The sequence below is a fragment of the Oreochromis niloticus genome, linkage group LG3 (genome assembly GCF_001858045.2).
Source record: "Oreochromis niloticus isolate F11D_XX linkage group LG3, O_niloticus_UMD_NMBU, whole genome shotgun sequence".
Classification (NCBI taxonomy): domain Eukaryota; kingdom Metazoa; phylum Chordata; class Actinopteri; order Cichliformes; family Cichlidae; genus Oreochromis; species Oreochromis niloticus.
This window is the reverse complement of record NC_031967.2, coordinates 25846533-25872369: the sequence shown is the minus strand read 5'-3', so window position 1 is coordinate 25872369 and position 25837 is coordinate 25846533. Positions and strand designations below refer to the sequence as shown.

Here is a 25837-nt window from a genome sequence, read left to right as displayed (position 1 = left end):
GTCTAGGTACCCTTGCCCCTGGAGGGGGAAACTGCACCCAGACTCAGGTGGTGTTACCCTTTTCCCTGCGGTGGGGAGAAGCAGACCGCCCCGACTCCGCAGCAGGCCGCAGAGAACGGGGGTGTGGGAAGACTCCAAACCTCCCTCCACCCGCTCATATGTAGTGTTGATGTATGTGTGTTCTAAGGTGCATTTAAAACCCAGGAGGGCATGGAGCTACCTGCCAGAGCAGCAGGTAAGCGTATAGCCCCTCCTGCTAGCCCTCAATGTCTACGTGTATTTAAAATTGAGAGGTGGGCAACGACGCCAGGGGTGAGGTGTACACCCTGATGGTACTTTGGAATCCGTGTAGCGTGCCCACCCCCAAGATCCTATATGTATGTGTAATGAGAGTGTGAGTAATGTGAATGTCTAAGTTGTGGGATAAAATTGAGGCAGAGGCAGCCAGAAGGGGACAGAGGGGGGGATGCCTCTTCTGCACCCTGGTGACACACCCCTACCCCAAGGCCCTGCATGTGTGGGTGATTGTGGTGGAGCGGGAAGAGGGAGGCCGCTGGAGATGGGGAGGGAAGGAAGGGAGGGGCAAGTGACCCCTCCCTGGGGCCAGCTACCCCGCTGACCCCAGTAGGCACCCCCATACTCTGCAGCAGCGGCGCCCGGCCCCACAGAGCCCGGGACAGTCCACCTGACCCCACCACAGAGAAAACTGCGCCCACCCAATCATCCACTCATCTTCCAGACTACACAAGACAATAGACGCCCAGGCTGAGAGCTTCCTCCACCTCTCTTGTATCTCCCCCTCCTGCAGAGAGAGTTCCTGAAGAGAGGAAAGCTCCTGCAAGATGTGACAACCTCCCCCACCAGTTGAAGAGCCCCCAGGTGGCTCGATGCACCGGCGGCACCCTGCGCCAGGGCCGGGCCCCCATACACCCACCCGCCCACAACCTCGGCAACACACCAACCAGGACCCAAGCCCCTGAGGCCCGGCCAGGGCCCCAGCCCAGAGACGGAGCGCCCCCAGAACCTCACGCCCATCCCGGACCCACCCAGGGGCACCTGGTCAGTAACCCAGGCTACCAGGTCAGTAACCCACGTCCGTCAGCACAGACCGTCCCCTAGCCCCGCTGCACGCAGCCACGAGGAAACCGTCACCTAAGAGCCAACAGAGCCCCTAATTGGCCATGACCGCTACCCCGGGTTGAGCCCCCCCAAGGAAGATGGTCCCAGGGAACCCCCCGATGCCCTAAGCCTGTCCCTACCCCCACACCAATCACAACAGTGAAGGTGGGACCAAGCTATGACCCCCCACCCCCACTAGGTGATGGAGCTGATCAAAGGAGCATTTTTTCATTTGTTGTTTATTTATTGAGCAATCTAAATGTAAAAACACTCTAAAAAGCATCCTGGTCTCAAAGCCAGATCATCAGTTGGTGCTATTATGATAAAAGAAAGTTTGTTTGATTTTATTTTATTTTACAAGACAGTGCATAATCTCATTTTCTCCAATGATCTCTTTACTTCTAATGGAATTAACAGTTTTGTCACTGATCCAGTTGGTTTTGCAGATCTTGTTATTAATCTGAAAGAAACGATGCAGCATAATTCAGTCATTAAAGGTGATTTAGAACTGAATTTACTTCCTATAAAACTTATTTGAGTTCATCATTACAGCAACAAATTACAACATGTAAGCTATTTTATTTCTGCACAGTTACCCAGAGCTGTTTGTGATTTAACTTCAGAATAAACTGTTTCATCAACTGCTGCAGGAGCTGGTTTCCCTGCAAAGAAATGATTTGTCAAATGTCATTGTTACTGTCTCCTTGTTCAAAGTTACAACTTGATTTATCTATACAGTTTTCTTTGTTGTGTAAAACGTGTAAAACCAAAGCAAAAGAAATAAGGTACTTATTTTATGACATTACTTACCTTTGTGTCTCTTAGGTTTTGCTTTACTGTAATAGACCTGTGCGTACAACAGGCTGTCATCTAAAAGAGGATGGACAGATGAGCAGCATTATAAAACTCGAGTGGCTTTAATTTCCTTTATATTTTCTGTTGGCTAACACCTACAGTAACTCATCAAATGAAATGACTGCAGGAGATTTTCGCTCTAAAGACGCTCTGAAGACTAGATTTTATGACAACCTGTTACTGTCATGTTTGAAAACCTGTTTCTTTGTCTGCTGCTGTTAAATCTCATTTCAGTGTCAGATCACTTCAACCCTCCACCCTGGTTATTAAGGTCACTAACTCTATAATACAATGATATCTAACTGATATCATTATAACCCTCTTAAAATGATGAAATAATGGTGTAGTCAATGAAGATGAGAAAAAAGTTATATATTATATTACTTTACTCACCGTTGTCTTTCTTGGTTTTAGCTCTATCGTGGGAGACCTCTGCATACAACACACTGTCATCTGAAAGAGGACGGACAGATGATCAGAAGTATGTTAATTTTTATTACATTTATATCTCTGTCAGTCAACAACACACTGATCATAGAAACCTATTGAAGGTCTATTAAAGATGAGATGTTTCTGTCATGTTTAAAAACCTTTTCTATGAAAACCTGTTAGCCCTCAACTCAGTGTCACATCAGCTCAACCCTCCTTCATCCCTGCTCAGCACGACCCTTCCACTGAGCTCAAATCCAAAGTTTAAGGATCACGGTTCACTTTTCCATCTTTTCCATTCTATACTCCTGCACTACTCATGCCATTTATGTCCTCTTAAAACAAGATACTGTGCTCTCATCAACAGACTCCTCAAATGTTTCTTCTATTCTCTTATCTGAAACAGTGCTGAAATTAACTCCAAATAATTCTTCTAGGTTAAAATATTAGAATAAAAATAATAATGATGATGTTTATTACATAACTTGGCATAAGAAAAATGAAAAAAAGTAATTACATTTAAAAAAAAAAAACTAAAACCAAAATAAAGAAAAAATAATAATCTCTGAAATGTAAAAAACAACCAAACAAAAAAAGCATATAAGCAAAGAGTTAAAAAATGAAGACATGAGGTTGATTACTGGTTGTTGTCTCATACTACCAGTAGTGACAGGAACACCAGCAAAAAGCAAAACTAGAGAACAATCAGTCAGGAGGAATGAGATGGATTCATAAAACAGATTCACAGTGGTTTATGTTTTGTAGGACAGACTGGTCTTAAAGTTGAACTGACCCTGTGTTACACCAGAAGGACCAAGTGTCCAACTTCTTTTTTTTCTTATCTGTGTGCAGCTGATTTCTTAAACCTCTGTGTTTAAACATAAATAATCACACAGTCTACATACTTCTGTGCTAATGTATCTACTTTACCATTTTGTGTGTCATCGTGGTCTTTGATTGATTCATAAACACAAGCATCACCTACAAAAACAAGCCAATGTTAGATTAGTAATTGAAATTCTTAGGTATGGGTTTGATTATCTTCTAAATCAGCAAACTAGAAATGGATAAATTGGACTTGGAGTTTAAAAAATGTCAGTAAATAAATTAATAAATACAACAACAACAAAACTTGTCATGGATCAGGCTGACCTTGGACAGTAGAAGCATGTCGACTGTGTTGAGCTTCATCCTTGATCATGTGGTTCATTGCAGAGCTCTGATTTGTGCTCCGAGTCCTGGTAGAACAAAAAACAAACAAAAAAAACAAAAAACAAACGTAGCAAACCTGTAGGTTTAATAAGAAACACAGGATGTCGTTCTAGTACTGGAAAAGAAAGATTTGAACCAACCTGGCAAAGAATGAATCTGTAAGAAAAGACAATTACATTTTTTTATTGTAACCTGTTGTGGTGCAGAAATAGTACATGGAACATTCAGGATATAACTGTGATTTTTATTATTTACATCATATTCAGTTTAATATCAGATGGATAATGGTCTCACCCTTTGACTGTTTGAAGCGACACAAAAGCAGAAGAAGAAGAATCAGTAAAACTCCACAAACGAGTCCAACGATCAAAGGAGTGAGAAATGAAGAGCTTTCAGGCTCAGGTGCTGCTGTAATAATAACAGGTTTTAATTAGATGTATTGATACAGATTAGCAACATAATTCACATGGGAACATTTTAAAACATAGTATTATTTACAATACCACTGTTCCTAATAATAACTGAAAATATTTGATTTGTTTTACTATCATCTTTCTCTGTGGTGATTTTTTACCTGAATAGTGATACAAAAAACCTTTTGAATTTCACATCACCTGTTTATCATTCCTTTATGAACAAAGGTCTTTAAACAAACAACATATTTTAATCATGCGAGTGGTGATAAATTCTGTGAATAGTTTTCTAATTCAATAACATAATGTCAGCCTGACAGAGACTAAAGTATATATTGCTATTTTATCAATTTGTATTTATACTTTAAAGCTCTGTGCTAATATGTTTAAGCTCAGAAGAACATTTATGTTTGTCTGCAGACACTGTGAATTTTTCAGTAATGATAATTATTATTTTAATTATACAGTAGATAATGAGCGAGCATAGAAGTAGATTCACATCTTCATCTACTCTAAGTATTGTATAAAAACCCTAATGAATACTGACAGACAGAAGTAATCACTCTAATCTGTTGAACCCTGGTGTGCACTCTGCCTTCACACTTGTATTCTGCATCATCGGGTTTTAAAAGCATATTTAACTTCCTGAATTCATTTTTGTTGGAAGTTTGGTCGTTTTCCATTCATACATCCACTAAAGGTGTAAATGTCAGATCATTAACTTTTCACATTTTGTGTTTCTAGAAAAAGAAAAAAACTCACCCCTGTGATCAATCCTGACTGACTGGCTGTCCTCTGTGTAGTAAACTAGGTTTCCTCTTCCTCCTCTGCACCTGTAGAGTCCTTCCTGTGAGACACTGATTTGTCCATTTGAGTGGAAAACTGCATCTTGTGTGGTCAGGGCTTCAGAGGATTTCTCATCTCTGTACCAGTAGTATTTCCATCCAGATGATGATGATGATGATGATGATGGGTTCACAGAGCAGGTCAGGGTCACACTGCCCCCTACTGGTATGTCTCTCATATCAGAAGTTATTTGGGCCTTTGGTTGATCTGCTGTTGAGTTTAAACAAAGACACAAAGAAAATATGAATATATACCCCACACACATGAGTTGGGATCACACTGCCCTGATCTTGTCTGCTTTAATGTTACCTCTTGTAAACGTCCTCTCCAGTTTCCAACAACATGTAGGAAGAAATAAGACCAAACTGAAATGGTATGAGTACTATTACAGATGCCTATAATGCATTTTATTATTTTAGTCTTTATATATTTTTTCTGTTTCATTATGATTCTTCTTTGGATTTATAAAATAATACTTGTCCTTATTCTGTGTGATTCCTTCTTATTACCACAACAGAACACACATAACTTCTTACTAATGGGATTTTATAAGTCCCGCATCATGCAGCACAGGGAAAATTAATATAGAAACATTTTATTTAATTTCAGACTTTCATAAAGCATTTTCATTTGTTTAGAATATTTTTTCATCATAAGTTTGCTTTGATTAGCGAATAGTCTTCTTCCTACATGATCTGAAGAAACACGCCAACATATTTCTCTGTATCTATAAACCTCCTGCTGAACACATACACACTAATATCAAAAACTTCCACATCACCGGTTGTTCCATTAATACAAAAAAATGCAATGACTTATCTACCTAAATAAAGTGTTTGAAAGCATCAATTTCAAGACAAAAAAAAAAAAAAGAAAGAAAAAATACATTTTTTCACACAGTTCACCTCAGTCGGCAAAACAAAACAGTCACTAATAATGTTAATTGATGCCACCAAATCACTCTCTCTCTAGGATGCCTCACCCCAAAGTAATGAAACTGAACAAGCGAAATATTGCATTACGTCTTGTAATCACAAAGAAAACTAGTAATTAAAGAAAAGACATTAATCTTAATATCTCTAAATGTTGGCTAATTTAATAACGCTAATATGCTACATCTTTAGCCCACACATTTAGTCCACTTTGTATTTCCACAGAAATCACCTCAGTGTTTGTTTGTAATATTATATTTTTCCACCAGGTCAGTTTTTTTTTTTTCTGTTTTTGTATTTATCTCATTACTGTCCTCAGGTGATGGAGCAGCAGGTCAGCATTGGCGTCTCTATACCAGCTGAAAGTTCATGACACAAAGTGGTGACAAACTGTCTACAATGAGGCTACTATCAGCTGCAGCTCTTTGTCTGACTAACAATGGAACATGCTTTGTAGACCATTGAATTCATCCTGTGCTGACCATTATGACATTTGTCAAATGGAGATCACACAACAAACATGACTTACTTGATACTGACAATGTGAAGGCTTCACTCCACTCTGTTGAAGAATATGAGTCATCTCTGCGTCGACTCTTACACATGTAGTCTCCACTGCTGGACTCAGAAACTCTGAATGTCACATCATTATTGTATGTCCACCATGTGGGTGTCCTGGGTCCTCTCCATTCATACTCCCACTCAGTGGTTTCACCTCCTTCCTGCACCTCACATGTCAGAGTGATCGTCTCACCTCTGAATATCTGAGGCCAGTTGGGTTGTTGTTTTACAGCAACTTTATTGGAAACTGTTTACACATATTAACAGTTGAGATACAAATAGAAACATGAAATCAACACAGAAAACTTCACATTGTATGTTTGATAATCATGAGTGAATGTATATAATTTAAATTAAATGACTGAACTCACAGGTTATCTCAATGGTGACATCATCACTTATATCAGTGTAGTAAACTGGGTTTCCTCTTGTTCCTCTGCAGCTGTAGATTCCTCCTTGAGATACTCTGATATCTCTGTTTTGTTTATCTCTGATTTGACCTTCAGAGGTTCTTTGGGTTCGTCTGAACCACTCATATTTCCATCCATCAGAGCTCTGCACAGAGCAGGTCAGTGTCACACTGCCCCCTACTGGTATGATTGTTGTTCCTGCTGCCAGTGTGGCCCTGGGTTTATCTGCTGTTATGAAAACAAGGAGTGAAAATAAAAGTGATTCAGTAAAGAGCATAGACACATATTAAAAAGCTACATTTTACTAAAGAATGCTTTAATGTTATGCACTTTCCCAGTTAGAACAAAATCACTACCCTTCTTTATTATATGACTATTGCTTTTGTCTTTGTTCGCAGTAATGTAAGAGGTTTTGGATATTTATTTGTCCCTGTCTCAGCAGGGAGATAATCTTAATGTAACTCTTGCTGTAGATCTCAAAATAAACACACTCTTTGTCCATTCTATGGCCTAGAAACATCACGTTAATGTAAACCTATACAGTTCTCTGATGAATGATACACAATGATGGATTAAGAAGGCTGTATGCAGGTTTAGACAACCAAAACATCATTAATGGCCACTTTACATTAACATACATTTTTGATGTTCTCCCTTTTTCTCTTGTGATTTGCAACAAACAAAATATCATAAGGGCACAAAAAAGGAAACAAAAGCTGAATTTTAACATTTTAAGATTATGATCTTTCCACCACCAATGAAATCTATAAAAAAATATTATTTTCTTTTTGTGTTTTTTTTTTACTCTTATCTGTCGTTTCTCTGCAGTTTAAATTTACAGTGTGTTAGAAACTGTTTACAGTTATTAACAGTTGAGATAGAAATAGAAAAACGAAATCATCAGAGAAAACTTAACATTGTATGTTTGCTAATCATGCCTGAATATATATTACAAACTAAATGACTGAACTCACAGGTTTTCTTAATGGTGACATCATAGCTGTCATAAGTGTAGTAAACTGGGTTTCCTCTTGTTCCTCTGCAGCGGTAGATTCCTCCTTGAGATACTCTGATATCTCTGTTTTGTTTATCTCTGATTTGACCTTCAGAGGTTCTTTGGGTTCGTCTGAACCACTCATATTTCCATCCATCAGAGCTCTGCACAGAGCAGGTCAGTGTCACACTGCCCCCTACTGGTATGATTGTTGTTCCTGCTGTCAGTGTAGCCCTGGGTCTATATGCTGTTATGAAAAAGACAAAAAGAAAACATACAGCCGTTGAACAACATTTTAAAATATGTTTTCATTTTATTTAAATTCCAACTTCCAAGAAGAGATGTCTTTGCTGAGCACGCATCATTCTCAGGGACTCCTCTCATCGTGCCAATAAACTCTTCCAGCTCCTCCCCTTCAGCTGACGCTACAGGACCCTACAGACTAAAACCAGCAGGTTTATGAACAGCTTCTTCCCCACAGCTGTCACCTTACTAAACTCAGTCCTTCACTGAACCTTTCCATCCACACCCACCAATCCCTCCTAATGACCATGATCATGACTGTCATTCATTCTCAACATTCACCATATGCTTACATTGGTTACTGCTATAGTTTAGGACACTGAACCAGTATAGTCTCTGATACAGTGAGTACACTGTTCACTATTATAGTCTGTTCAGAGTGCTACGCTTCCACTGTGAATATATTGATAGCACTTTGTAGATCTGTTTACCACATGTAGCACATCTGTATATATTTAGCAAAGCTGTATATTTGTTCATAGTACATCTGTATATCTGCCCATCTGTATAGCAATATAGAACATCTGTATACTATACAGATCATGTGTATATCTGTACATATGTATACACAGTACATCTGTACATTTGTCTGTAGGTCATCTGTATATTTGGTCTCTCTGTGCATAATTTGTTCATAACTGTCCCACCATTTATTTATACTACCCTTATCTGTATATAATTGCTCCTATTTTTAGCTCTTACTACTCTCTCATTCTGATCAGATCCAAACTGTATTTCCTTAACATGTATGTATAGATGTGTAATGACAATAAAGTTTAATGCTAATCCTAATTTACATTTATTTTTTTAATACAGTATAAGATAATTTTAATTTTTTCTGACATAGTAAGAGAGCTACAATTTTGAGGTTAGTCGAGTAATTCAGGTTGTAGATCTCTAAATAAGCACAGTATAAATGTTTGTCCATTCTCTAACCTGAAGTCACACTGAATGTAAACTAAAGAAGTTCACTGTTGAAGGAAACACAATGATGGGTTCAGAGGGATCTGCCTGGTTTCACATTTAGACAACAGAAACATCATCACCATAAATTATATGGAGCTTTTGATGTTTCTTTTTTCATTATTTAAATTAAATTTCATCCACAGTTATTCTTGTTATACATTAAAACATGCACATGTTGTAATGACAAGAAACATATTGTCTGAGTATTTTGGTTGTAGTGTGTGCTGTGAACAAAGTTAGGTAAAATGCAATGGTTTTGGTTAAAGTTTAAAGTTTCAATAAATAAAATATTTTCAATGAAACATTTATTACACGGATTTTTGTTTTTATAATTCAGATTAGTATTTTAACTGGAATCATCACATTATTAATCACTGAGGACTTACCTAATACAGTTATAAAGACAGTATTACTGTTCTTTGTATAATGTGACCACTTCCATTTACCAGAGCATTGATATGTACCACTGTAACCTGTAGAGCTCATTTCTAATTTGTAGACTTTGTATTCACTGTAGACATAGTCTCGTCCATCCTTGTTGATTGTGTAATACCAGTCAGTGTCTTTTCCTGCATTCATGTCACATTTGAAGGTAACAAACTCTCCAATGAAATAACTGGACGATTTGGGTTCAATAGTTAGCACAGCAGCTAGAATCCAACACAAACAGACAATTAACAACCTGAAACACTTGCTCAAGACAAAATGTTGATTGATAATACTTTATTTATATTCACACAAAATGAAAATACTGTGATAAATAAAAAAAGAAACATAAATAGGATCTGCATTAGAGTCATACAGCTTGAGAATAATCTTTATTAAATAAAAAGAAAGAAATAGAAAAAGGAAAACTCTTCAGTCACCTTGAGCGTGTCCAGTGCAGACGAGCGTACAGAGCACTACAATAAAGACAGAAACTTCAGACATTATCAAACTAAAGACACTAAAATGTAACATAAATAAAAAAACTGTTGGTAACGATGTGTCTGATTTCTTGAGGCACATGATCAATAGTGAGTTAATGACCTTCTAAGGGAACAATTCAACTAGGGTTTAAAGTCCAGTTGCTTTCTTACCAAACTCCTTCAAACACTTGGAGATTTTCAATGTCCACTCTGATCTGAGTCAGTGCACTAAAATAGGATCCAGTCTACAAACAACCATGTTGGTAACAAACATGAGAGTCCTCTGATCACATGACCTGAAATGGTACAGGCCATCCTCTTTGGGCAACAGATGAAAGACTGGGTTCCAAAAGGGAAATGATGTCCCCAGTTTTTCCTTTATGTATTAGAAAAAACATCTCAAAATTTGATGTCATTGACAAATTGCAGTGGGTCACTTCTGTCAACAAGAATTTGTCTAGAAGGTGGTATTTGTTGATCATTGTTGACATATTCATGTGTCTTCTATAGCAAACAACATTCATCTGAAGTTAAACCTGCCTCCTTTTATGCCTGGACGAGCTCTAATCTTCCTTTAGGAAGCAAGTTTCATTTAGTCAGTAGTAGGATTAGTCTAGTACTCTTTTATACCTGGACTAAGGAAGAATATTTCTGCAATAAAATGCTGTTTAACTCTAGCACTGGCTTTAATCACTGCCCTCATGTATTTTATCAGTGTCTACTGTTATTGGTTACATTTTATATTATCATGTAATCAGCATCACATTATCACTGATGGAGAAACAAACCTTTCTTAGATAAACTAAACCAGCTCCACTCTGATCTGAGTCAGTGCACTAAAATCTAATCCAGTCTACAAACAACCATGTTGGTAACAAACATGAGCGTCCTCTGATCACATGACCTTCTTACATGTTTATGGATCAGTATGACTCAAACAATAGAAGTCAGTGATGTACTCACAGAATAGGCCCAGCTCACAGAGCAAAGTGGCTCCCATCCTCACATCCAGCAGTGACACGTCTGAAAACTTCTACAACTTTCTGTAAAAAGAGAGAGAGTGAAGCAGCAGCACAGCAGATACCAAAGAGCTGTGAAGGAAACAAAGAGTTTTTTTAACTTCTTCTCTCTGCTTCCTTCCTTTTACACAGAAATAACACCTTAACCATCTCTCTACAGCATGCTGTCACATGTTTATACTCTCCTGCAGAAACATATCAGACAGATTTTTATGAAAACGACTGTAAAACAAATATATTAAAACTAAACAATAATAGACAGTTACAAAGTTTTATTCTACAGAAATCAGCTTGACTGAGTGCCCAAAATGAGAAAAACACAAGTCAAAGACAAGCTTTAAATGTGAAGTTCTTTAGTTCATTTTACAGCCCAGAAACACAACGAGAAACATTGTTCAGATTCAGATTGCTAACAAATATCTATCAAGCATTAGATAATAAAGTAACAGGTTAGTAAGAAGTTTTTCCTGGTTGCTTAGAGTGCTCTCTATGGACTTTTTGTATATCCTGTAATAACTCCAGACTTGTGCATTACATGCATTAAAATTTGACTGAGGTCTGACAGAGACAGCGACGGATATGTTGTTGCCTTTGTCTGCTGCTCGTATGCTTGGTTTGGTTATTAGGAGCTTTATCACCAATAATAATTACTCTCATAAACACTACATGAATACATCACTCAGATGGGTTTAAACTGCAGTAGATGCATAAATGAAGATGACTGATTAAACACCACCAAGAGAATAAACTGTTACTGTTTCCTTCCTGTCACAGATGTAGTCATTCAGTTTGCTGCTGCTCCTTTACAAGGAGATGACGATACACTAAATACTGATGCACAAAATCATTAAATTGCTACAAATATACATTAAATACATTTGAGGTGAGCCCCCATACCAGCTGATAAACAGAGATGTCATACTTACTGACAGCAAATGTTCACAGCGGGTGTTGGTAATCCACACACTTTCTCACACAGCAATAAAATCAATAACTAACAGTAATTTTATTTTTATTTCATTAAACTAATGCAGATTCCTTTAACGTATCTTTCCACTGTGGTGACATCGTAGATTAGTCATAAATTCACTCACAGAAAGTAAGCGTGCACAAGTTAAAATAGAAATGTGTCCTTAACCAGAAGTGACCGTGAGACGAGATGAAGTCCTGCCCCCTTTCTCAGCTCCTCTCTGTTTTCTTACAAGTAGCTGTAACTGCTGTATTAATAAATAACGACAGTGCCTTTTAGCTACACTTGGTAACTAAAAATCACACTTACATACTTAGTTACTCATTTCCATGGCTACATTTTTAGATAGCAGAGCACAGCTGCAAACACAGCAGCTGTTTATAGACTTGAATGTGTTTTACAGAATTAACGCTGTAAGTCAAAAGAAGGAAGCAATAAGAGGAAGCAAGCAGTTCAGCAAGGCAGAGTTACCATGGAAATATGATAACGTACAGTTATTGGTGAAATACAGTTGTGCTTACTGCTCTCCTTACTTCATAAGATGGTGGACTCCAGCTCATATTGAGGGGATTTGCTGCTAAGTGTGAAGAGGAGGGAATGAGAATCAGCACCTCCAACTCTGAGCCGTGATTAACAGTGTTGTTGAAGTATTAACCGTGGTTTAGGGATGAGTTCTGGCCCAAAGCACAGGATTTTAAGGATCTTATGGCAAGAGTGGAGTGGGAGATTGGCAGGTGGATTGGGTGATACTGGGTGACATCTGCAGTGATATGGATGCAGGACCAGTGTGTTGTAGTGAAGTGAGAGCTGAGTGTGAAAGCGAAGCTGTTTGTTGGCAGGTTGATTTATCTTCCTACCCTTGTGTGGTCATGAGGTTTTGGGTAGTGACAGAGAGAATGAGAATGCAGAAATGAGCTTCCTCTAAAGGTGCAGTTAGAGAACATATCTTGAAGCAAATCATAAATCATAATGTTATTTATATATTTATATCTATATATATAGTATGTAGCTGCAGCTATAATATACTATGTAATAATGTGTGAGTCACAGTGATCTTTCACAAAACTGCATTGTATAGATTTTATTTTTTATTATTTAAATTGAATTTTTGTAATAATAAGGTTCCACATGTCAATGTTGTCGGGGGCATTAATCAGTGGGACACCGCTAGCAAACATGTTGCATGTGTGGGGGTTCCCAGCAGTGTTGCCAACTTAGCGACTTTGTCGCTATATTTAGCGACTTTTTTTCTAAAAAGCGACTAGCGACAAATCTAGCGACTTTTTCTGGTGTTATTGGAGACTTATTTATGACGACTTTTTGACGTGAAAGCGCGTATCGCTTCTACTCTCAACAAGCACCGGGTGCTGCCGTGGGCACCTCGCCCGTGCCAAAGCGCTCACAGGCGAAGGGTAGTCCTCCCCCAGCTGCTATCAGGGCAGGAGATGTTCACACCTATGCCTCCAAACGGCAAATGAATCGCGCATGAGCGAAGCCGCTGCTCCCGCACTGACTGTAACGCAGTCAGTTCTTCTTTTACTGTTATGCTGTTTTGTGGATCACAAGGTTTAAAACTACTTATAAACACACACACACACACACACACAAAGTAACTCCACCAGAGTGCCTATTCCGGGTCACTTTTGCCGGTCCAAGCCCGGATAAAGGTGCAGGGTTGGAATTGTGACATTAAAAAAACATAATTGCTAAAAGAAATTTAATTTGTAGTTCTAAATAAATTCTAAATGCATTTATGGTATTTTTTACTCACTTTATGTCTCTTCCACAATGTTATTTCTCTCTCCAACAACGTAAGTTACAATTACATTAGCATGACCAATTATGCAAATTAGGCGATGATGTCATTTGGCGACTTCTAGCGATTTTTAGGACAACCAATAGCGATTTTCCTCACTGAGGAGTTGGCAACACTGGTTCCCAGCCAGAGTTGCATGATCTCCACACTGGTAAGGCACATTCTCTGTAGCTCCTCTCCCTGTACTAACTTATAAGTTTAAGTTTGGTGTTGCTTTACTAAGTATTAGTTCTTAGGGCTAAATGTCCCCAAAGTGCTTTTGATTACTTTTAAAGGGAAAAATAGTAATTGAATCTGACTTACATCCATTACACCACCCATTTATGTGTTTTTCACCTGTGCTAAACAGGGATGAAGAGAGGCCTGCTGCTGAGTGTCTCCCTGATTTTGCTGCTGCATTTTGTCTTTTAGAGTTTGTAGAGATTTTGTTTTATGTGTATAATGAGTTTGTCATCTAAAGCTGCACGTTAAATAGTATTTTCAGCCATCTTGGGAAAATTTACTCTTGTATCTATAGGTGTTTTGTAATTGATCCATCTTAGTGGGGATTTAAATATTATAAGTGATTATCAGTAGTTTGTTTTTGAGTGTACTTCCTCATCGTCAAGGTTATTATTGTTAACGAAAACTAACGAAATAATGAAAACTAGAAGTGAAAAAACATTTTCGTTAACGGAAATAAAAATAAAACCGAGACTTTGGGAAAAAAGGAAAACTAACTAAAACTGTAATGAGTGTTCACAAAACTAACTAAAATTAACTGAATTTATAGCAAAAATGTGTTTAGTTTTCGTTGATGTGTGCGTGTCATACAATAGTCAAGGGTGAAAATGAAGTTTAGTTTCCAGGTTTTTTTCTTGCTGTGTCTCATTACGCCAGCAGGTGGCAGTACGTTAGTCGAGTCGTCTGTGTTGCCGCTCCGTCCACGCGCAGAATCATGTCAGGAAAAGTCAAGAGAAAGCGCCAGAGTCCTAATTGGGATTACTTTGAATATGACTGTGTTTTGGATAAAGCAAGTGTCTTGTAGTGGAAAGAGACAAATTATGAGGGACATTTCTAAAGGGAAAAAAATCCCACAAACCTTAAAGTGCACTTGAAAAGCTCACACAAGAAGGCTAACCGAGCTTACCTTGAGAAGGTAAGGGAGCACACTCAACCCTCATCCCCAGAAACAGAAGCTAACCCCAGGCAAGGCAGCGTGATGCATCCCGAGACAACAGGACTGGGATATCTACACAACTGTGTGAGTCAGTTGCCTTCTACAAGTTTATCAATTCACTTGAACCAAAATTACAAACACCCGGTGCTGCAAGAGTTAATAGTCTCATTGGGGCCAAGATATACCTTTTATAGTTGCCTGGTATCAATGGTTGTTCATCTGCCCTAATTTATTTATTTATTTAAAGAACCCATAGGTGGGAATGTGAGTTGTCTGTCTCTGCGTGTTAGCCCTGCGACAGACAGGCGACCTGTCCAGGGTGCAGGGTATGGTAGCTGGAATACCAACATACCCAAGGATAAGCAGAAGAGCATGACTGATATGATGAAACTGGGATTTTGTTACACTTAATTATTGCAAACACAACTAAAACTATAACTGAAACTAATCAAAACTAAACTGAAACTAAGGATTTTCAAAAAAATAAAAACTAAACTAAACTAGCAAACAATTGGTAAAAACTAATTAAAACTGATATAAAATTGAAAATCTGAAGTCAAAACTAAATAAAAATAAAAACTAATGAAAATTGCAAAACTATTAAAACCCTGCTCATCGTATCATGTAGGATGTTAACTCGCATCCAACTGGTCTGTGTGTTTCTTCATATGGGACATTCCTTCTGGTTCTTAGTTTGATTATTATTCATGATGTTATTTATTTATTTATTTCCTAAGTATCTCTAGAGCTTAGGTCTCTGTTTCAGTTTCTGGTTATTGTCACTAGTGTTCTGCTTCTGATGTATTTGTATCAATTCTTATGCTCTTAGCCTCTCGTTTGTTTCCTTCTGTTTCGAGTTTGCATGTTAGAGTCTGTTGTACCTCTTGTTTACCTTTTCTATTTGTTTCTGACTTGTGGCGAGGTTCTCCGCCAGGTGGACACCCAGGAATATGTTGTTCTTGACGACCTCCACAGAGAATCCATTGGCATTAAGTTGGCAGTGATCTCTCTGTGCTCTCCTGAACTCAAAATTTATCTCTTTTGTTTTGTTCATGTTCAGAGACAGGTTGTTGACTCTACACCAGTCTGTTAGCTGTTGCACCTCCTCTCTGTGTACTGACTCATTGTTCTTACTGATGAGACCCACCACAGTCGTGTCATTGGCAAACTTGATGAGGTGGTTCGAACTGTGCATTGCTACACAGTCGTGAGTCAGCAGAGTAAACAGCAGTGGGCTGAGCACACAGCTCTGAGGGGCTCCAGTGCTCAGTGTGGTGGTGTTGGAGATGCTGTTGCCGATCCAGACTGTCTGAGGCCTCTCCGTCCAGGATCCATTTGCAGAGGGAGGTGTTCAGGCCCAGCAGGCTGTTTTCCAATCAGGTGCTGAGGAATGATTCTGTTGAATGCTGAACTGAAGTCTATGAACAGCATTCGAACATATGTGCCCTTATTGTCCAGGTGGGTGAGAGCAAGATGCAGGGTGGTAGCGATGACGTCGTCTGTTGACCGGTTGGGGCAACAGTCAAACTGCAGTGGGTCCAGTGTGGGTGGCAGCAGGGTCTTAATGTGCCTCATGACAAGCCTCTCGAAGCACTTCATCATGATGGGTGTGAGTGACGGTAGTTGTTGAGGCAGGACACTGGGGACTTATTTGGCACGGGAAAGATGGTGGTTGAGAACCTGGTCGTTATGACGGGGGTTGGACTTCCTCACCTGCACATCATTCTGGGGATCAAACCTTGCATAGAAGTTGTTCGGCGCATCTGATAGGGTGGCGTCACCATCACAGGCAGGTGTTGTCTTCCTGTAGTTGTTGATGGCTTGGATGCCCTGCCACATGGGCTGCGTGTCACCGCTGTCCTGGAAGTGGCTGCGGATTTTTCTGCCATGCGCGCGCTTCGCTGCTTTGATGGTTTGAGACAGTTTGGCCCTCGCTGTTCCCAGGGCCCCCTTATCACCTGCTCTAAAGGGAAAGACTCTCAAATCCTTAGCAGGTCACGCACTTCTGCAGTCATCCACGCTTTCTAGTTGGTCCGTATTATGATATCCCTGGAGTAAGTGATATCATCGATGCACCTCCTGATGTAGCTGGTCACAGATGATGTGTGCAAAGTCCACGTGTTGATGGAATTCTGGAAGCACTGACTTGAGATTTACGTGATTGAAATCTCCGGCGATAATAAACAGTCCATCAAAGTGTGAGTTTGGGAGCTCACTGATCGCCCCGTACAGCTTGCAGAGCGCCTCCTTAGTATTAGCGCTGGGTGGGATGTACACTGCTGTAATGAGCACAACAGTGAATTCTCAAGGTAGATAAAAAGGTCTGCATCTAACAGTCATAGGCTACGTCCACATGTACCCGGGTATTTTTGAAAACGCAGATTTTTCTATGCGTTTGCACCTTTCGTTATCACGTAAACGGCTTTTTTGGTCACTGAAAATTGAGATTTTTAAAAACTCCTGCCAGGGTGGAGATTGTTCAAAGTTCTAACTGTATATGTAAGCATTTAAACACTGCAGAGAGTAAAATTTACATGTGGATGAGGAAAACGTCCACACATAAATTTTACTCTCTGCAGTGTTTAAATGCTTACATACACACACAGTTTCTGTCCCTCCACACAGAGGACTCAGTTCTGCTTCTATGCGTCATCTTTGTTTACTCTTTCCCACCCAGGCTTCTAGACTTCTGATTGGCCAACATTTCAACAGGAATATATCGAAACATGTTGCTTTTGTGTTAAACTGTGGACGGGATGGGGTTTTTTTTAAACGAAAACGGAAAATCTCAGTTTTGAAAAATACCCGTGTACATGTGGACGTAGCCATAAACTCTACCAGTGATGAGCAGTAATTACAAGCAAGCACAGAGTTCTTGCACCATTTCAAGCTGATGTAGACACACAAGCCACCACTGTGAGTCTTACTGCACAGAGCTGCATTTCTGTCGGCACAAAATGCGGTGAGCTCATGTAGCTGAACGGTGGTGTCCGGGACTCTGTCACTGAGCCATGTTTCTGTGAAAACAAGGACGCAGCAGTCCTGCTGTGAGGTCAGCTGGAGTCGGATGTAGTCCAGTTTATTGTCCAGTGAGCAGATGTTTGAGAGCAAGATGGATGGAAGAGCCGGTCGGCTTGGATTTGCTTTTAGTTTAGCACCGACCCCGCCCCGCATGCCGCGCTTCCGCTTCCTCGCACAGCGGTTTCAGCAACCCGTCCTCCAGCATCAGGCGACGCCGAGGACTGAGGGCCTGGTTTCGGTAGCAACCCAAGGACGCTCTGCGCTTTCAGCAGTTCCGGGTCAGTTTTTGTGTGATGTTTGTAATTTAGAAGTGTTTGCCATTGGTAAACTCGAACACCGATTATTCTCGTTGTGGTGTCCATGTGGCTCAGAGGTCATGATGAAAAGGCGATAGAAAAAAAACCCCAAACCAAAACTGTTTGGTCCAGATTGGTCGCTGCGTGCTGTTGCCGCACCGCCACCTCACATCTCATCTGTTTGTAATAATAATACTTGTAAACTTGTAATAAATCTACTTGTTCCCACTGTGTTCCCCACCTGTTTCTACTCGCCTCATATCCTCTTGTAGTTATTGTCTCAGTCTTCCGTCGCTTTTTCAGTTTTCTGTCTCTGTTGTGTATTTGCTCTTGTTCCCCAGATACTTAGCTGTGTGTATTCTAGTGTTCCCTGGATCATTACATCACTTGTGTGTTCATAAGTCAGTTTTCCTAGTATTGATTCCTTTTGGACTTTGTAAACCTCAGCAAATGACAGCAATTAAAGCTTGTCTTATTTTGATACACATGAAGCTCTGTACAGTTTGTAATCCATCCACTTAAACATGTTTTGTCTGTGGATATAGTTTCATTATTCCTCATCCTGAACAGAAACCATAGTCTGGGCAGCATTGTTCCTCTTTGTAGCAGTCCTGTCAGCAATTTTTCTTTTCGTTTATAAAAATAGAACTTCCAAGCAAATTGTTGCTGTGGGGTACTGTGTGTTTCCCCGTCCTTCACTCATGTTCATTTGAAGAGGAAAAACCTTCCACAGGATTCCGATATGAAAAGATACAAACAGGAATATAATTTAGAGCATGTAAATTATCTTACAGGCGTAATCAGGTCTAAGTTATCCTCAACAACAAACAAACTATGGTAGGAAAACCATGTGGCTCTGCAGCGTCTTGCCTCTGCTATGCTTCCCCCCCCCCCCCCCGCTCAGCACCGTGTGCAGTTATTTGCATAAATCCATGATGCAGAGTTTTAAACTATAATAAAATAATTTTAGTTTCACTATAAACACGAATTTACTTATTATATTACTAATTACACAAAATAAGTTTAACAGCAAATATAAATTGAACTATATTAACCTGGCTCCCACACTGTGTGTCCTGCTGTGTAGACTTGCCTTTCTTAAGCTTAACATAGTTTCCATGTGTTTCTCTTCACTTATTACAGCAGTTCTGGTGAAATCACACTTCTTAGGCTGACTAAGGCTGCACAGAAAACGTGACATAGCAGGAGATCAGGGACTGTCATGGTGCTGCGTCTTCAGACCCAGCTTTAAGTTACAGACCAAGATTCATATTCTTCAGTATCCTGAGTAATTAGGCCTTTTTTTGCTTCATGCATTTATGATACCATATAATGTTTTTGTTTTTACATCATCAGGCTATAGTTTAGTTCTTGGTTATAGTTTGTTTATGTTCTGCTTCAGTTTAATTTTTCTTCTGTGTCATGGATTCAGCCAGACACCTCCAGAAAGACCCTTTATAGTGGTTCTGATTAGTATTAAGCATGATTAACTATCACCAACCTACTTAACACCCACACATGATGACAGGCCACAGACTTCCACAGTCTTATCTTCACCACATTCCTGCAGCCAGTCTCACACACAGAGACTAATCTGCTGAAAATGAAGGTGAATGATGCCAATGCAAACAAAATCCAGACATTAAAACAACTTTCAGTGATCAAACTAGGTTTTCTTGTTCATCCTATTAATTAGGCTCACACTTCAATTAGAATTAAGCATGATTAATTATCTGGAGAATAGCATACAGATAAACATATAGATGTTAAATCCTCGTACTCCACTTTTGACAGTGTCTTTTACATACCTTGTTAAGTCTTTGTCTCTGTGGTAGGTGTTCATTACTTCCTGTTTTATTTTGGTAACCTTTTTCTTATATGTTGGTGGTCAGCTTTACTTTCCCCATCATTTCCCCAGTTAGTCCCAGCTGTTCTTCCACCTGTTTCCTCTTCCTATGTTACCTTTTATGCATTTATTGTTTGAGTCTCGCATTGTTTCTTGACGCATTCGCCCCTCTTTGGTTGTGTGTCTTCTGTCTTATCTGTTTAAATTTGTTCTGTGAGTCACAGAGGATAAAACCAAGGTTGTTTTTTTTTTCGAAGTTTGTTACCATGTTCTGCATTTAAGGTCCTGCTCGGTCTGCCACACAGTCATCATATGACAGAAACAGAGTGAACAGATTGTTCTCTTTCTTTAAAAAAATGGTAAAAAACAAACAAACAAACAAACAAAAAAAACCCAACTAATTTTGAATTATAATGAAACACAGATTTAAATAATGAGAAAGCTGATTAAAATGAACATTCACAATAAAATTTGAATATTTACAGTATAAGAAATTTTTAAAAAATGACGGGAGAAAGAAGTATGTACAGTTATTTCAAGTTATCTGATGGATATAAGAGCTCTGGTGTTTGCCTGAATGGGAAGTCTCTGGCAGTGTCACTTTATCTGACATGGATGGAGTGCTGCAAGAGTTTGTCTTTTGGCAAGTGCAGCATCACACAGGGTGGTCTGCAGGTGGTTCTTGTGGAGTCTTCTTTCTTTTCCATTAAATAAATTTGCGGTGCTGGCTCAATCGACAATTGAAAAACAGCTAAAGAGCTGCTGTCAAGATTTTAGAGCTGTGCCTGAATTTGGATTGACATCATTGTAGTCAGAGCTCTCCTCTGGGTCACCACGTTGCCCTGTTGAGGTGATCAAATGAAAGCATTTCATGTGTAATTATTGATGATCAGAACTATCAAGGTATTTTCTCATGGTTATCATCTCACATTTTGTGCACTCACTTGTCTTGTTAATGACTTTGAGCTGAATCACAGATGTGACATTGGTGTAATCACCTTCTGCTGGACCTGAAATAATAATCTGATTGACTTTCATGTCAAACACAGTTATTGTATAATCATCCAGCTTCCACAAGCTCTATATTAATGAAAGTGTAAACTTTACCATTTTCAGTGTTTTCACATCTTCTGACTGTCTCATAGACACAACGATCACCTGCAGGTCAGAGAAAATCAGTCACCTCATGTCTGTGATACTAATTTAAACACAAATATTCTTGCAAATAACATTTATATTAAAAAGCTGCAGCAGATGTAATAAGTACAGTCTTGTTGCAAATAGCATCAAATAGCATCAGAATATTTGAAACTGCATGAAAAACTAACCATGAAGAAGAGAGGAGTACACTTGCTGCTGATCTTCATCCTGACTGAGCGTCTGCTCATTAGCAGGACCTTTATTAAAAATGTAAAATTAGATGTTTGTTTTATGTCGTTGTCGATTATATATTCTTGTGAACATTTTGCATTTTATGACTCAATGCTGCATCTGTGCATTTAATTATTTAATATATAAAATATGAAATATTAGAAGAAAAAAAACTCACCTTTGAACTTTTTACAGCAATACAACAAGAGCAGGATGAAAATCAAAGTAATTCCAGAAATTGCTCCAATGATCATCAGAACAGAAAATGAAGAGATTTCAGGACTCGAGACATCTACTGTGGATAAGAAACATAAGTTTAAAACTGAACTTAATTTATAAGTTAGAAAAAAAAGTATAATAACATATTATAAACTCGCCCTTTTGATCAATCCTGACTGACTGGCTGTCCTCTGTGTAGTAAACTGGGTTTCCTCTTCCTCCTCTGCACCTGTAGAGTCCTTCCTGTGAGACACTGATTTGTCCATTTGAGTGGAAAACTGCATCTTGTGTGGTCAGGGCTTCAGAGGATTTCTCATCTCTGTACCAGTAGTATTTCCATCCAGATGATGATGATGGGTTCACAGAGCAGGTCAGGGTCACACTGCCCCCTACTGGAATGTCTCTCATATCAGACGTTATCTGGAGCTTTGGTTGATCTGCTGTTGAGTTAAAACAAAGACACAAAGAAAATATGAATATATACCCAGCACAGGCTGGGATCACACCGGGGTTTAAACTCCTCTCTATTTTCCAACAACACATAGAAAGGAATAAGAGCAAACTAAAATGGTATGAGTGCTCTTACAGATGCCTTCAATGCATTTATTCTTTTAGTGTTTATTTGTTTTTTTCTGTTTCATTATGATTCTTCTCTGAATTTATAAAAGAGTACCACAACAGAAGACACAGAACTTTTTCCCAATGGAAGTTTATAATTCCCATATCATGTAGCTGCTCAGAGAAATTTGAAATAGAAACACTTTATTTATGAGATTTTTAATTTCAGCCTTTCATAAAACTTTTTCATTTGTTTGGATTATTTGTTCATGGTAAGTTTGCTTTAATTAGCAGATAGTCTTCTTCCTACATGATCAGAAGAAACACATCAACATATGTCTCTTTATCTATAAACTTCATGTTGCAAAAATTACAAACTAATATCAAGTCACACATCACTGTTCGTTCCATCAATACAACAAAATGCAATGATTTATCTACCACTGCTAATGCAAAGTTCTTAAATAAAGTCTTTGAAAGCATCAGCATTTTCTAAAAAAGAAAGAAAGAAGAAAAATCTTCACACAGTTCACCTCGGTTGGCAAAACAAACCAAAAAGTCAGTCACTAAAAATGTTGATTGATGCAACCAAGTCACTCTCTCTAGGATGCCTCATCCCACAGTAATGCAACTGAACAAGGGAAATATTGCATTACGTCTTGTAACTCTATTAATAACAAAGACAACCAGTAATTAAAGAAAAAACATTAATCTTAATATTTCTAAATGTTGGCAAATTTAATAACGCTAATATGCTACATCTTTAGCCCACACATTTAGTCCACTTTGTATTTCCGCAGAAATCACCTCAGTGTTTGTTTGTAATATTATATTTTTCCACCTGGTCAGTTTTTTTCTGTTTTTGTATTTCTGTCATTATTGTCCTGAGGTGATGGAGCAGCAGGTCAGCATTGGCGTCTCTATACCAGCTGAAAGTTGATGACACAAAGTGGTGACAAACTGTCTACAATGAGGCTACTATCAGCTGCAGCTCTTTGTCTGACTAACAATGTAACAGGCTTTGTAGACCATTGAATTCATCCTGTGCTGACCATTATGACATTTGTCAAATGGAGATCACACAACAAACATGACTTACTTGATACTGACAATGTGAAGGCTTCACTCCACTCTGTTGAAGAATATGAGTCATCTCTGTGTCGACTCTTACACATGTAGTCTCCACTGCTGGACTCAGAAACTCTGAATGTCACATCATTATTGTGTGTCCACTGTGTGGGTGTGCTGGGTCCTCTCCATTCATACTCCCACTCAGTGGTTTCACCTCCTTCCTGCACCTCACATGTCAGAGTGATCGTCTCACCTCTGAATATCTGAGGCCAGTTGGGTTGTTGTTTTACAACAACTTTATTGGAAACTGTTTACAAATAGAAACATGAAATCAACACAGAAAACTTCACATTGTATGTTTGATAATCATGAGTGAATGTATATTTCAAACTAAATGACTGAACTCACAGGTTATCTCAATGGTGACATCATCACTTATATCAGTGTAGTAAACTGGGTTTCCTCTTGTTCCTCTGCAGCTGTAGATTCCTCCTTGAGATACTCTGATATCTCTGTTTTGTTTATCTCTGATTTGACCTTCAGAGGTTCTTTGGGTTCGTCTGAACCACTCATATTTCCATCCATCAGAGCTCTGCACAGAGCAGGTCAGTGTCACACTGCCCCCTACTGGTATGATTGTTGTTCCTGCTGTCAGTGTAGCCCTGGGTCTATATGCTGTTATGAAAAAGACAAAAAGAAAACATACAGCCGTTGAACAACATTTTAAAATATGTTTTCATTTTATTTAAATTCCAACTTCCAAGAAGAGATGTCTTTGCTGAGCACGCATCATTCTCAGGGACTTCTCTCATCGTGCCAATAAACTCTTCCAGCTCCTCCCCTTCAGCTGACGCTACAGGACCCTACAGACTAAAACCAGCAGGTTTATGAACAGCTTCTTCCCCACAGCTGTCACCTTACTAAACTCAGTCCTTCACTGAACCTTTCCATCCACACCCACCAATCCCTCCTAATGACCATGATCATGACTGTCATTCATTCTCAACATTCACCATATGCTTACATTGGTTACTGCTATAGTTTAGGACACTGAACCAGTATAGTCTCTGATACAGTGCGTACACTGTTCACTATTATAGTCTGTTCAGAGTGCTACGCTTCCACTGTGAATATATTGATAGCACTCTGTAGATCTGTTTACCATATGTAGCACATCTGTATATATTTAGCAAAGCTGTATATTTGTTCATAGTACATCTGTATATCTGCCCATCTGTATAGCAATATAGAACATCTGTATACTATACAGATCATCTGTATATCTGTACATATGTATACACAGTACATCTGTACATTTGTCTATAGGTCATCTGTATATTTGGTCTCTCTGTACATAATCTGTTCATAACTATCCCACCATTTATTTATACTACCCTTATCTGTATATAATTGCTCCTATTTTTAGTACTTACTACTCTCTGATCAGATCCAAACTGTATTTCCTTAACCTGTATGTATAGATGTGTAATGACAATAAAGTTGAATGCTAATCCTAATTTAAATGTATTATTTTAATACAGTTTAAGATAATTTTAATTTTTTCTAACATTGTGAGAGCGCTACAAGTTTGAGGTTAGTCGGGTAATTCAGGTTGTAGATCTCTAAATAAGCACAGTATAAATGTTTGTCCATTCTCTAACCTGAAGTCACACTGAATATAAACTAATGCAGTTCACTGCTGAAGGAAACACACTGATGGGTTCAGAGGGATCTGCCTGGTTTCACATTTAGACAACAGAAACATCATCACCTTAAATTATATGGAGCTTTTGATGTTTCTTTTTTTCATTATTTAAATTAAATTTCATCCACAGTTATTCTTGTTATACATTAAAACATGCACATGTTGTAATGACAAGAAACATATTGTCTGAGTATTTTGGTTGTACTGTGTGCTGTGAACAAAGTTAGGTAAAATGCAATGGTTTTGGTTAAAGTTTAAAGTTTCAATACATCAGAAATAAAATATTTTCAATGAAACATTTATTAAACAGATTTTTGTTTTTATAATTCGGATCAATATTTTAACTGGAATCATCACATTATTAATCACTGAGGACTTACCTAATACAGTTATAGAGACAGTATTACTGTTCTTTCTATTATGTGTCCCCTTCCAGCTACCAGAGCATTGATATGTACCACTGTAACCTGTAGATCCAATTTGTAATTTGTAGACTTTGTATTCACTGTAGACATAGTCTCGACCATCCTTGTTGATTTTATAATACCAGTCAGTGTCTCTTCCTTCATTCATGTCACATTTGAAGGTAACAAACTCTCCAATAAAATAACTCGACCAGGTGGGTTCAATAGTTAGCACAGCATCTAGAATCCAACACAAACAGACAATTAACATTCTGAAACACTTGCTCAAGACAAAATGTTGATTGATAATACTTTATTTATATTCACACAAAATGAAAATACTGTGATAAATAGAAAAAAAGAAACACAAATAGGATCTGCATTAGAGTCATACAGGTTGAGAATAATCTTTATTAAATAAAAAGGAAGAAATA

The 25837-nt window shown here is 38.6% G+C and overlaps 1 protein-coding gene across 2 annotated transcripts in view; it reads right to left on the bottom strand.

The window, feature by feature from the left end:
- LOC109194483 (titin) overlaps positions 1–25837 on the bottom strand; it is a 722900-nt gene that overhangs the window by 54408 nt on the left and 642655 nt on the right. Inside the window, exons 8-20 of one of the 2 annotated variants that reach the window (XM_025905639.1) lie at positions 23703–23962; positions 23319–23601; positions 7752–8011; positions 6739–7005; positions 6336–6614; positions 4791–5084; positions 3910–4023; positions 3756–3771; positions 3556–3641; positions 3334–3384; positions 2368–2427; positions 1930–1989; positions 1683–1781 (exon numbers count right to left, since the gene is read on the bottom strand). In XM_025905639.1, coding sequence (XP_025761424.1) covers positions 1693–1781; positions 1930–1989; positions 2368–2427; positions 3334–3384; positions 3556–3641; positions 3756–3771; positions 3910–4023; positions 4791–5084; positions 6336–6614; positions 6739–7005; positions 7752–8011; positions 23319–23601; positions 23703–23962 — 2119 coding nt within the window. In that variant the 3' untranslated portion in view covers positions 1683–1692. Of the gene's footprint in view, positions 1–1682; positions 1782–1929; positions 1990–2367; positions 2428–3333; positions 3385–3555; positions 3642–3755; positions 3772–3909; positions 4024–4790; positions 5085–6335; positions 6615–6738; positions 7006–7751; positions 8012–23318; positions 23602–23702; positions 23963–25837 lie in introns of those variants that run through there. The other variant, XM_025905638.1, reaches the window with a different exon arrangement.